General features: G+C 46.3%; 2 protein-coding genes across 3 annotated transcripts in view; both read left to right on the forward strand.

Moving 5' to 3' along the window:
- The first annotated feature begins 15 nt into the window (after positions 1-15).
- LOC122747179 (basic proline-rich protein-like) lies at positions 16-1,893 on the forward strand. Its single transcript, XM_043993366.1, has 3 exons — positions 16-414; positions 463-1,212; positions 1,713-1,893. The coding sequence occupies exons 1-3, from the start codon at positions 16-18 to the stop codon at positions 1,758-1,760; spliced, it is 1,197 nt and encodes a 398-aa protein (XP_043849301.1). The 3' UTR covers positions 1,761-1,893.
- Positions 1,844-13,298, forward strand: part of TSC22D1 (TSC22 domain family member 1) — a 160,909-nt gene continuing 149,454 nt past the window's right edge. Inside the window, exon 1 of one of the 2 annotated variants that reach the window (XM_043991542.1) lies at positions 1,844-4,844. In XM_043991542.1, coding sequence (XP_043847477.1) covers positions 1,987-4,844 — 2,858 coding nt within the window. In that variant the 5' untranslated portion in view covers positions 1,844-1,986. The remainder of the gene's footprint in view (positions 4,845-13,298) is intronic. The other variant, XM_043991541.1, reaches the window with a different exon arrangement.

Genomic DNA, 13,298 nt, shown 5'->3' on the forward strand with positions numbered 1-13,298 from the left:
GGGGTGGGGGGGGGAATGCGGGCAGGCGTGGGCATCCTCCTCACGGGGAAGGTGACAGAAGAGGGAGAAAAGCCTGACTCATGTGGTGGCTCTAGGGACTCCTGGGAAGCTGAACTCGTGATGCGCCCGCTGCGCTGCGGCGAAGAACCCCATTCTAACCCGGGCCCGCTCCAGGCACATGGCCCGGCAGCCCCCCCCCGCCCCTCCCCCCGGCACTGCAGAGGGCGCCCCTCCCCCCTCCCAGGGGCGCGTGCACGCGCTCACACGCCCCAAGCGCGAAGGGAGCGAGGACACACCTCGCCCGCTCGCGCCCGCGCCCCCCTCTCACTTCGTGCCCCCCCCCACCCCATACTGGCAGCATCACGCTGTCCGACCCGGATTCGCTCCCCGATCTCGAAGTCCCCGCCCCCGACTGCGCGGCGCCTGGGCACCCGACTCAGGCTTCGGTAGTTTCGTCCGGAGCACCCGAACTCGGCGGCGGCGAGTCCCCGAGTCCCCCGAACGCCGCCTCTCCACCATCCCCCTCCCTCGCCCGGCCCCGCCCCTTCTCCCCGCCAGGCGAGGCTTTATGTCTGCGGCGCCAGAGCGCCTGCGCAGACGCCATCTTCCCCAGCTCCCTCCCCCGGCCGCCGCTGCCTCCTCCTCCTCCTCTTCTTACCGCCGGACCGCTCCTCCTCCTCCTGCGCCCGGGTCGGGAGCCCGTCCCTCCTCTTCCAATGCCGTGAGAGACAGTGGGGGAGACGGCGTAGCCGGGGCAGCCGGAGGAGAGCACTAGTAACAACCCCCCCCCCCCAGCCGCCCCCTCCCCAACCCCCGGGCGCACCCGACACCCTCCCCCTATCCCGCTCCCTTTCCCCCTCCCCCAGCCGCCCCCACCTCCCGCTTCATTCAGCGGCGCCCGTCCGTCCGTCTGTCCGTCCGTCCGTGGATAGCCCCGGCCCCCGTGAAGCCGTCGCCGCGGAGAAGAGCCTCACGCCCCCTGGCTGCTGCCCCGGCTCCGGGAGGAGGACCGAGGACCGTGAGCCGCCGGGCTGCGCCTGCAGCCCTCCGCCGGCCCGGAGGGAGGAAGATGTTGGGGCTTCCGCGGCTGCCAGTGATGGAGCGGTCCCTGGGCTCCCACCGCCGCCGCCGCCGCTGCCCCCCGCCCCCGCCCGCCCGGCCGCCGCTGTTCCTGCCGCCGCCGCCGCCGCCCCCCGGCTGGGTGCGAGGATCGTACGTATCTCCCCCCCCCCCCCCCCGTCCCGGGCCCCCCCCCCCCCCCGGCTGCAGCCGCCGCCGCCGCCCTCTCCTCCTTCCCCAGCCGGCCTCGGCTCCGGAGCCTTCGAAGCCTCCGGCTCCCTGCTTGAGCCGCGGCGGCGGCGGCGGTGCCTCCCCGAGCAGCCTCTCTCCTAGCGGTGGGGGAGGGGGCGGGGGGAGGGGGAGCCGCCGGGTCTTTAGCTGCACCGGCCCGGCCTCGGGCGTGCCTTTCCGGGGCTGCCCTCTGGGGTTGGGGCGGGTGGAGGGGCGAGGAAGGAGTTGGGCAGGGGGGCGGGGGCGGGCCGTGCTGGGCTGGGGGGGCGCGGCGGAGGGAGCTGCCGCAGCGGCGGCAGCGGGAGGGGGCGGCGGCGGTGGTAGTGGCGGTGGCGGTGGTAGTAGCGGCGGTGGCGGTGGTTTCCAAGTTGGCCGGATAACGTGGGCATTTCTCTCTCTCCCCCCCCTCCCCTCTTCTTCAGTCTGCCTGCCTCCTTCCTCTACCTCCCCCCCACCCCCTCCTCCCCTAGTGAAGCGGACTGTATAAAAGGGGGTGGAGAGGACCAGAAGGAAAAGTGAATGGCCGAGGACCGATAGTGTCCCCCCTTGCCCCCACTCTTGCCTTGCCCACCCTCCTTCATCCTCCCTGGCTGAGCGCTCCAGGCCCCGGCGGCGGGCGGAGGAGGAGCAGGGACCGTGCCTCCGGCTCCTGCGCTGTGAACACAAAGATCCCTGGGCGTGCGGGGTGCAGACACAATGCACCAGCCGCCCGAGGCCACGGCCGCCGCCGCCGCCGCCGCAGACCTCGGGGCTCGGAAGATGGCGCACCCGGCCGCGGCGGTCCCTCGGAGGGGCAGCAGCAGCAGTAGCGGCGGCGGTGGCGGCAGCGGGGCCGCGCTCAGCGCCGCGGGCCCCGGCGTGGGCAGCCACGCCGCCTCGGCCGAGGACTACGCGCCTCCCGCGCCGCTGCCCGGGGCGGCGGCTGGGGGACCGGCGCCGCCGCCGCCCCCGCAGAGCCTCCACCTCCTCTCGCAGGCCCCGCAGCTCCCCGCGGCGCCCGGCGGGGCGCAGATGAAGAAGAAGAGCGGCTTCCAGATCACGAGCGTCACGCCGGCCCAGATCTCGGCCAGCATCAGCTCCAACAACAGCATAGCCGAGGACACGGAGAGCTACGATGACTTGGACGAGTCGCACACGGAGGACCTCTCTTCCTCCGAGATCCTGGACGTTTCCCTTTCCAGGGCCACCGACTTGGGGGAACCGGAACGCAGCTCCTCCGAGGAGACTTTGAACAACTTCCAGGAAGCTGAGACACCTGGGGCGGTCTCTCCCAACCAGCCCCACCTTCCTCAGCATCATTTACCTCACCATCCACCCCAGAATGTCGTGATCAATGGCAGTGTTCATCCACACCATCTCCATCACCACCACCACCACCACGGGCACCACCTTCACCATGGGCACCACCATCCATCCCATGCTGGTGTCAGCACAGCTGTTCCTGGAGGGCCACCCCCAAGTCCGGTAGCTAGAAAACTCTCCACAGCTGGAAGCTCAGACAGCGTTTTACCAGCTGCACCAGCTTCTGCTGTATCATCCACTGGCACACCTGCATCTCTAATGACTAATGTCCGCAATACAAGTACTCCTGGCAGTATAGGTATAAGTTCTGTTGCTGGCACTAGTACAATAAATAATGTTACTGCAATGGGTAGTGTTAATCCTAACATGACAAACAGCATGCCTGGTAACGTTAACGTACCTTCAAGTAACATTACGAGTACTGCTAGTGTAAATGCTGTGCCTGGAGCTAGCGGCACTGTTAATGTGAATATCCTCAGTGGCATGGGCAACGGTACGAGTTCTTCGGTTAACAGTGTTCCTACACAAGCTGCAGGAATGGCTGTGGGATCTGTTTCAGCTCAGCAGCAACAACCGGCAGCTGGCACTTCCAGGTTTAGAGTTGTGAAGTTAGATTCTAGTTCTGAACCCTTTAAAAAGGGTAGGTGGACTTGCACAGAATTCTATGAAAAAGAAAACCCCGTAGCAGTTACCGAAGGAGTAGCAGTAAACAAAGTGGTGGAGACGGTGAGACAAAACCCAGCTGAAGTGACTTCTGAAAGGGAGAGCACTAGTGGTAGTTCAGTTAGTAGCAATGTGAGCACGTTGAGTCACTACACGGAGAGTGTGGGAAGTGGAGAGATGGGGGCCCCTGCTGTGGCCCAGCAGCAGCAGCAGCAAGCCCTCCCAGCTGTGGCTCCTCAGCCCATGGACTTTGGTAGCAGTTCTGGTGTGCAGAATGTTTCAGCAGGTAGTCTACCACAGAGTATTTCTCAGTCACAGATCGCCCCGGTGCAGTTGCATTCTCAAGAGCTGAACTATACTCTGCAAAAGCAGGGAGGTCAGCCTCCTCTTCAGGCCACTGTGAGTGCTGCGACTGGCATTCAGTCACCCCCAGTTAACCTCGTTGGTGTGCCACCGTCTCTAGGCCAGCAGCCTTCTGTTTCCAGCTTGGCTCAGCCCCAGTTGTCCTATTCTCAGACGGCCCCTCTGGTGCAGACCCCTTTGCCAGTTGTAGCACCGCAGCAGTTACAGTATGGACAGCAGCAACAAACCGTGGCTACACAGGTGGCCCCAGGCCATGTTCAGTCAGTAAATCAAAATCCTGTCGCTGCATCTATACCAGAGTATGTTCAGCATCAACAAGTTCTCCAAACACCAGTGCCCCCTATCCCACCAAATTCTGCAGGAGTGGGAGCAGCCCCTGTGATGCCTGTTGCTCAGCCACAAAGCATTCAGCCTTCAGTGCAGTCCACCGCAGTCCAGGCACAACCTGCAGGGGCGCCAAGCCAGCCTGTTGGACATGGCCAACCAGCAATGCCTCCTGTAGCTGCTAGTGGTCAAGTTGTGAATGTTGGTCAGCAAGTGAACATCCCGGCTGTGGTGCAGCAGCCAGCCACTGTAACCCAGGTGACGCCTCCACCTTCACAGGTGGTTCCACCTTCTCAACCTGGGATCATTCAGGGAATTCAAGCCAGTGCTTCAAACCTTCCTCCACAGTTGGTCATTGCACCTCAAAGTAACTTGGTAACTGTACAATCCCAGGCCCAAGGAGCAGAATCTGTAGCTCAAGGAATAACAAATCAGCAGTTGCCTCCAGTGAGTCCATTACCTTCTGTCAGCAATATCCCTGCTGCAAATCAAGTTGGTTCAGCTGTCCCTCCTGCAATACCAGCTGCTCCCACAAACTTGGGTCCACCTCAGAATATAGCACAAACTTCAGCTATACAAAATGGGAATTTGGTTCAGAGTGTTAGTCAGCCTCCCTTGATAGCAACTAACGTAAATTTGCCTGTGACACAGCAGATCCCTCTAAGTTCTACTCAGTTCCCCACACAGTCACTAACTCAGTCCATCGGAAGCCAGAGTGAAGAAGTCAGGCATCCTGTGGAGCATGCAGTAGTAGGCGTACCTCAGACTGTCACTGGGGAAAGCAGCGGGGGCCTGGCCTCGGTCTCTGATGGGAGTGGAGGTGCCATTGCCGCTTCATCTTCCCTCTTCCCGTTGAAGGTGCTGCCATTGACCACACCCCTCGTTGATGGCGAGGAGGAGAGGTAAGACCATGCCCTGTGTCTGCAGATACATACAGCAGCTTTGCAGCTAACCTTTTACACAGCTTTTTATATTTATGTAGTTCCACTGCAGCGTTTCAGTAGCTATAAACTTAATTCACCTTTTTTTTTTGTTTGAAAAATATTTTCAGGGTAATATGTTGTGGGGTTTTTTTCCAGAATAATAATGAGTAATACTGAATGGTTTCAGAGTACACAAAGTCTAAGTTTAATATTTGTGAACATTAATTACTGTTAGCACAGTTGTTGGGATTACTTACCATTAGAGATTAGTAAATGGGACATTACCGGTTTGTCTTATTAAAACAATTTATTAGCAATACTAATGAATAGGAACCTAATTCCTGAAAAATATCAGTCCTTTAATCTCTTTTCTTCGTGGGATTGAAACCCTTTGGCCATCTCTTCAGGTACCGTGGGCAAAATTGTTTTCCTATGTTAGAAAAAGTAGATATCCCCACTAAGCCCCCCACCCCTGAGTTGTAAAGCATTTGGTTTTATATAGCCCTGTGGAAGATAGCGTTACCAATTGCTACCACGTTTGAGCTTGTAGGGAAAGGTTACATAATCTTAGTTAAGTTTCCTAATGTTCTAGCACTTCTTTGAATGTAATTAACTTCTTTAACATTTGGATTTTCAACTGACATAACCAGCCCTTTTATACTTAAAGGAATGGAAAACATTTTCATATTGTTATTTCTGCATATTTTATCAAAATAATTAACATTTTTAATAAGATGCCGTTTAGTATCATTTATTTGGTTTTTAATTTTTGTAATATTGCTTCGTGTTAATTTCCATTAAGATGTCTTCTTTTTTTTTCCTTGCCCAGGAGTAGGCCATGGTGGCAGCCATTTTAGAATAAGGTATTGGGTTTGATTGAAACTCTAGAGGTATGGAGATGTGATGACAGAGATTTCCTTCCCCATACTTGTTTCCCTCCACATGCTCCCTCCCTTTCCTACACACCAAAAATATAGAAAGTTTAACATAATATTAAAGTTTTCTCATGGATTGGTAATGGTGCACATATGTAGCTTATATCATGGGATCAATGTGAGACTCATAGCCGAGGTGAAAAAGTTGAAACTCTTCTCTGATAGTTTTTGGTATAGGTCAAAATATAAATTGATTTTTAGAGACTTTCCATTCACGTACAGCATGAGTTTATAAGTTTGTGAGTAAGATCTAGAACAGGGGGCTATACTTCATTGGCATTGAAGAAGCTTACAACCTGAGTTCCATTCATGTCAGTTTGAATTTTTAAGACAATTTGTGATTTCAACTTATGTTCAGGCCTGTTGAGTTGTTGTATAACTATCCACTGTAGCTTGAGAAGATAAAACCAGCAGAAAGAAAACTCAGGCCAAATGAGGGTCCTCTCATGCCCTTGTTAAAGGTGATGTTCCAGAGATGGATGAGAAATCTATAGGTAGTTGGAAATATTTATGCTAATTTTTTAAACTTTAAAACTATGTGTTATTAGTTTCAAATTCTAATTCAGGATAATTGAGACGTTTTGGTCATGGAAGTTGTATAATTGTATTTTCTCTTTTTGCTTAATAAAACTGTACACTAAAAGGTGGTTTCCAATGGAGGCAATCCCATTATTATTGTTATTATTTTTAATTCACCTATAATTTTTTTTTACCATAACCTAAGACTCACATTATTTCTCAACCCAGAAAAGCTATTGGTCTTTTATCATTCTTAAGTGAATGTCCTTAGAGGTAGTAACTATATAATAGGTGAGTCCTCAGACTTCTTTAACCAGATAATAGCCTAAAAGTAATGAAATCCAGATAAGTGAATGGAACTTGTAAATGAAAACCACATACTCTTAATCTGCATATGAATCTACCTTTATTGTTAATGAATCTTTATGGTCGCAAATATTTTAATGGAGTTCTGTACCCTTTTTCCTCTCAGTGGTAGAGGACATTTTTCCAGTTTTCTGGACCAGACAAATGAAAGACAAAGCCATTTTTACTTGTTATCAAAACATATCCAGCCTATTGAGGCTATGGAAATACAATGTTGGGACCACAAAAAAGTTTTGTGTATTGGTCACTTTTTCTGATTGTAGCAAAGAAACAAAGGAATGGAAATACAGGCACAATATGATCTTAAGGCAGATTTAATCTGGAAAAGTCTGGTTTTTATAGAAAGGAGATGCCAGGGGAAAGGGCACAAATGTTTCTTTTGATGGAAGAGGAGATTCTGTTCCTGTGTTATTTCAGTTGGGTAGGATCTTTACAGATCAGGTCCTTGTTTTTTAATTTATTGCTATCTCCTTGACCACTCCCTTTGAACCTTGAATTGTCACTGCTAAAATTCCTGATACCCCTCCCTTCCTTTGGTCCACCCCTTGCCTTCCCCAACTCCCCCAAAAGAAAACCAGCTAAAATGTTTCACTTCTAAATACCTCCTTGTAAATGGGCCGGAGGGGAGGAGGACTAGATGTAGACAGGGTTGACATTGAATCTAGTGGACAGTAATTTGCTACAACTCGTTTCTTGTCATTTTTCTATGGTTGGGATGGATATGTGTTGACTGAACTTGCCCTTGGAAAGGAACTTGTAAAACTAGAAGAATGATCTTTTCTTTGCATGTTTCTTTCTGTATTTGCTTCTGCTACGCTCCTTTGATCCGTAGTAGTAAGTGGGCCTGATTTGTTTGCTCTATTTGGAAAAAAGGATATGGGAGTGTGTTACGGGGTAGATAAAAGTATAAGGTGAGAAAAACCTCACAGTATACAAGTTTGTAGTGGTAATACAGGTGAAGAGTTATTTCAGAATGTGGTTGTAGAAAAGACAAATGTAGGTTTAGACATTAGTCAGATGTTTAATTGGTCATTGAAAGAGACCAGAGAGGCAGATGCTTCAAGACATTATTTCTTTGGAAATCACATGCAGTCGTGTGTGAGGCACATGCGCACGCATGAGCACATGGGTACCTAGGAGTGAAGGAGTTCAAAAAATCAGTCCTGGAGAGGATCTTGTCTACTAGCTCCTGCTCCTAAGCCGTTCTTAAAGCAATGGAATAGACCAAGCTGTTATTAGCTTAGAATGTCTAGAATAGGGGTGAAATCTATCCTATGACTTCTGAGTTTTTCTAACCTGTAGTTGAAAGCATTACCTCTTTTTTAATTGGCTAAAATTTTAAATGGGAATAACACTATAGATGGTATGTTGGAATTTTTCTATGGTGGTGGACCTTAAATGGGACTTGAGTTTTGATGATGAAAGCTATATATGATCAACCCGGTTTTTTTCAGGTTGTGTTCTTTTATGGGTTTGTTTGGTTGGTTGGTTTTGGTTTTTTTTCCGGGGCAATGAGGGTTAAGTGCCATGCCCAGGGTCACACAGCTAGTAAGTGTCGAGTGTCTGAGGTCAGATTTGAATTTGGGGCCTCCTGACTCCAGGGCCGGTGCTTTATCCATTGCGCCACCTAGCTGCCCCCAGTTGTGTTCTTTTCTACCAGTGGTTGAATTTAGACTAGCCAGTTGTAGATAGAGGTGAAGGACTGCTGGCCGGTGTGAGGAAGTTCTTGGTAGAGCAGGGAATCACTGGCAACTATTCAAACTTGTTAGGTATATTTTCTACTCTGCAGAGTTTGTGAAAAATACTTGGTATCATCACAGAACAGTTAAATGGATGTTACTACTTTGTTACATTTTTATGTGTTGTGTGCATGGTCAGTTCTTTTTTTCTTGATTAAAAAAATTTGACTATTACCTCATTTTAAACAAATAAGGTGAAAACATTCATGATTGATTTAAATCCCCATGTAGTATGTGGTACAAAAATTGCCTTGGGATTATCTGTTGCAACATTTTATCATTTGCTTTACATTCTGCATTGTATTATAGTTGTGTTCCTCTCATCTCCCCAGTTTGTAAACTCTCAGAGGCCAGGGATTGTCTTTAATTTGTCTTCATGTTTGTCTGATGCCCGTTCTGTAGTAGGTGCTTAATAAATAAGTGTCAAATGAATGAAAGGATTGAGGAATCCATGTACTTAATTCCTTCTTTTCCAAATACCAGCTACTTTATTTAATTGTCTAGCAGCAAGCTATTTCTTGACATTTTTATCAGCATGTGAGTGTGAGTGCCTAATAAATGCTTTTTCATTCATCCATTTTTGTTGTTGGTTTTGGTGTACCATAAGGGATTGCTTAATTAGTCTCAGACAAATTTAATCTCTTCATCTGTAAAATGGGAATAATAGTGTTGTTGCTAGTCTCATGGTCATTGCAAAGAAATTTTGATGTAGATGTGAATTGTTTACTATAGAGTGCTGTGGTTCAAGCACAGCTATCATAGTAATAACTGTTCAAGTATATTAGTACATAATTGTATAGTTTTATATTGCATATGTGAGAAATATTTTTAAAATGCACGAAGACATTGTGTGTTAAAATGAAATAAACCATATCCAGGATTTTTCTTGAGTAACATGGAGCAGGAACCTCCTCTTATGTTTCCAGTCAGTCATAATAAAGGTCATGTTGCTATACCTGAAAGCTGAAGCTCTACTTTTCCTTTTGTTCTCTACCCCAGCCTTCAAGACTTAATCTTCTTGTAATCAGAAGTGACTCCTTTTTCTTGCTGCTCTGTCATCCTTGCCTTCTCACAGTTTTACTTTCCATATTCTAGTTAATTATGGAGTAATGAAGTCTGGTTTGCTAGTAGCTTTTGTTTAAATATTTTTTGTGGCGTTAGAATTAGGCATTTCCTGATCTTTTTTTGGTCTGATAATCTGCCTTAAACAGTGAACTTTGAGAAGAAAATTATATATGTATATATATTCTGAGGGATTTTTTTGCTTAGAGTGATTAACTGGTAAGTTAGAAATGGAACTTAAAATATTAAACTTTAAGTGTATTGTCCCTATTCATGTTCTTTGTAATTCATGTGAACATGTTCATAGTATTTAGAATGCATTTTGCAATTACCTTTATTTTCAGTAATAACTTGTTAAATTTGTCTTTTCCACTTTTCTAACACAAGTTGTTACTGGGGGGAGGGCCCACTGAGGGGACTCTGAAGTATGTGCCTATGATGGATTTTGAGAATATAACTGTTAACTGTTGAGAAAACTATCTGAATTTCAACATCCAAATGAGTATTGCCTTCCAGACTTAGGCTATATGCTTATTTCAGAGATGCTGGTGTTGCGTAATACTTTTTTGAAGCTTATTTTTTGGAATTGTTTTTACAGTCTATGGCACATTCTTTCAAATATCCTCCATGGTGGCTAATTTTCATTCTTTTGAGAGTTATTTAATTTTTAGAAAAAAGTTTAAAAGTCATTCAGAAGTGGAGTGAATAAAGGTGGGTGAGGAAGTAATGGACAGAGGGCATTAGAGTTAGGAACACCTGGTTTTAAATTTTCAGATACTCGTTGGCTGTGTGACCCTGCAGCAGATCACAGAAACTCTCTGAGCCTCCATTGCCTTCTCTGTTGGACCCCATGGCTTTCTAGGGTCCTTGCTAGCTCTAAATCTATGCTCCTATGATTAAACTAGGATTTTAAAAGAGGTATAAATGAATTGATCACAGAATCGCAGACCTGGAAGGTCCAACCAGTACCTGGGTAAGAATTCCCAGTAGCACATTCCCAGATGAGTGGCTTTCAATGAAGCCTTTAGCAGACTTGTTTTATTTTCTTTTTTTTTCATGTGTTATATGGATTAAATTTTTTGATTTAATTTAGATTTTTTTAGCATAAGCATTTATTCACACACAAATATTTTGGTTTACAATGAACAAAAAGGATTATATATGAAATCATGAACTCTTGTTACATAGTTTTAAAAATGTGTATTACATTTAATGTAGTTACAGTGCTGCCTTGCTTTCGTGTCCCCTTCTGAACCTTTTTTCTTCTGTGTATTTAAAAAAAAATGATGTTGATAGGTTTTGTTTTTTAATCCTGGTCACTACCTGGAAGACTCTCCTCCATCCCCCCATAGAAATCCTCCTGTAACAAATGGATATAATGGAGTGAATCGAAGCAGCCCATTGACCATGTCTGAAAATGGACGCCTCATTCTATGTCTCTAGTCCATCACATCATCACATTCTGCCAAAAGGAAATAGTAGATATGCATCATAATCAGTTTTTTGAAGTCATGATTGGTTACTGCATTGGTTAGGAGTTCTGGAGTCTTTCAAAGTCCTGCCTCCCCCCCCCCCCCCACTTTATTGTGGTCATTGTGCAAATTGTTCTTTTGGCCACATTCCTTTTCTTGTGTGGTTCCTCAATAGATAGCACCATTGGAATAAGTGCAAGACTTCCCATCAGGACTACTTTGATAGAATCATGCCGTAATAGGGTTGAAAGGGAACTCGGGGGTCATAGTATGTAGTACAGCTCCATTTTATTCATGAGGAAACAGAACTAGAGAAGTGACTTGACGTTATTTTATATTCGAGATGGTCTGGAAAAGAATACAGCTGAATGGGGGAAAAACTTGACACCACCAAATTTTGACTCACAGTGAATTGCCAGTATCATGTTTTAGACCAGACTTAGGTACTTTTGGAATGTGAGTATGATGTACAGAATGCTGGATTCGGAGTCAGAGGACTTTGGTTCAAAACAGAAACCAAAGGAAACATTCAAATATGGAAAAACCAACAGGTTTTCTTTTTATAATCTCTGGTTCCTGATTCTGCAACTTAACTTCTCTTTGCTTAAGCTTCCTTAGGGACAGAATGAAGAGATTGGGTTTGCTGGACTCTCAGGACTTCTGCACTTTTAAATCTGTGTCCTTTTAACTTTGCTGTACTTAGTGCCTTTGGATCTCAGGCATTGTGTGGTGCCTTGCACTTTGTTGATGTTTAATTCAGCTATAAACAGGGATTGGCCTTAAGTCATAATTGAAAAAGAATGAACTGGATATTGGGCCGAATCTGAGATAGAATTTTAGTGAGATAAGTGTAAGATCTTATGCTTGTGTTAAAAAATTCAGCTTCATTAATCAAGATAAGAAAGATAGGACTCCCCAGCAAATCTGAAGAAAAAAAGAAGTTTTGGTGGAGTGCAAACTCAGAATCAGTCAGTAGTGTTGTCCTATAGCCAGAAAAGCCCACTCTGTCTTGTGTGGCATTTTAAGAGGAAAATTGTCTAGATCAACACTTCTTTTTTAAAAAAATTTTTTTAAACTGGGGGTGGGGCACTGAAGGTTAAGTGACTTGCCCAGGGTCATACAGCTAGTAAGTGTCACGTGTCTGGGTGTGGATTTGAACTCGGGTCCTCCTGAATCCAGAACTGTGCTTTATCCACTGCACCACCTAGCTGCCCCATAGGTTAACACTTTTAAACATTTTAGTCTCAGGACCCCTTTACATTCTTAAAGGGAACAGTTACACAGATAGCTTTTGAATATATGGATTATGTCTAACAAGATTTACTGTATCAGAAATAACTGATACATTTAAATAATATTAATTCATTTAAAAATAATACCAAATTAATTACATATTAAATAACATTTTTATGAGGAAAAAAGAATTTTCCAAAACAAAAAATTTACTGAGAAGAAATGGCATTATTTTACATATTTTTATAAAAATCTTTGATGTCTGACCTAATGGAAAATAGGTGGATTCTCATATCTACTTCTGTATTCAGTTTGTTGCAATATATGTTGTTTTGGTCAGAACGTGGGGGGGAGGGGGAACTGGCCTTACACAGATACATAGTTGGAAAAGGGAATATTTTAAATATCCTCTTACTATTATTATGACGATTGTTCTGACCATGTAAGTCCCCCTGAAAGGGATGTCGGGGACTCCCAGGGATAAATGGACCACACTTTTGAGAACTGTTGATCGAGGTCTAGGGTTGTTGATAGTCCTGTATGTTCATTTCTATGTACTACATTTTAGGAAGGACATTAATAAACTGGAGAGTGTTGAGATGAGATCAGTCTGGATATTGAAGGGCTGTGATTACATTGGAAGCTTGGGTGAAAGACCTTCTAGTAAAGTAGACTGGAGAAGAAAAGACTGCTGGTCCTTGGGGGCAGTGGGCAGAGGAAAAAGCATGTTAGCTGTCTGCAAGTATTTGAAGGACTGACACATGGAAGAGAGATTAGACTTGTTCCACTTCCTTCTTTAGTATAAAGTTAAAGATAGCCAGTGGAGCTTTCAGAGAAGCAGTTTGGGCCTGCTATAGAGAAACATCTTCTAATAATTAGAGCTAAATTGGAATGGGCTGCCAATAGTGAGCTTCCTCTCACTGAAGGTTTTCAAGCAAAATCTGGATGCTTACTTTTGGATAGGTTGAAGAAAATATTCTTGTTCAGTTATGACTTGGGCTAGGTGGCCTTTTGTGTGTGTGTGTGTGTGTGTGTGTGTGTGTGTGTGTGTGTGTGGCAATTGGGGTCAAGTGACTTGCCCAAGGTCACACAGCTAGTAAGTGTTAA

The sequence above is a fragment of the Dromiciops gliroides genome, chromosome 3 (assembly GCF_019393635.1).
Source record: "Dromiciops gliroides isolate mDroGli1 chromosome 3, mDroGli1.pri, whole genome shotgun sequence".
Classification (NCBI taxonomy): domain Eukaryota; kingdom Metazoa; phylum Chordata; class Mammalia; order Microbiotheria; family Microbiotheriidae; genus Dromiciops; species Dromiciops gliroides.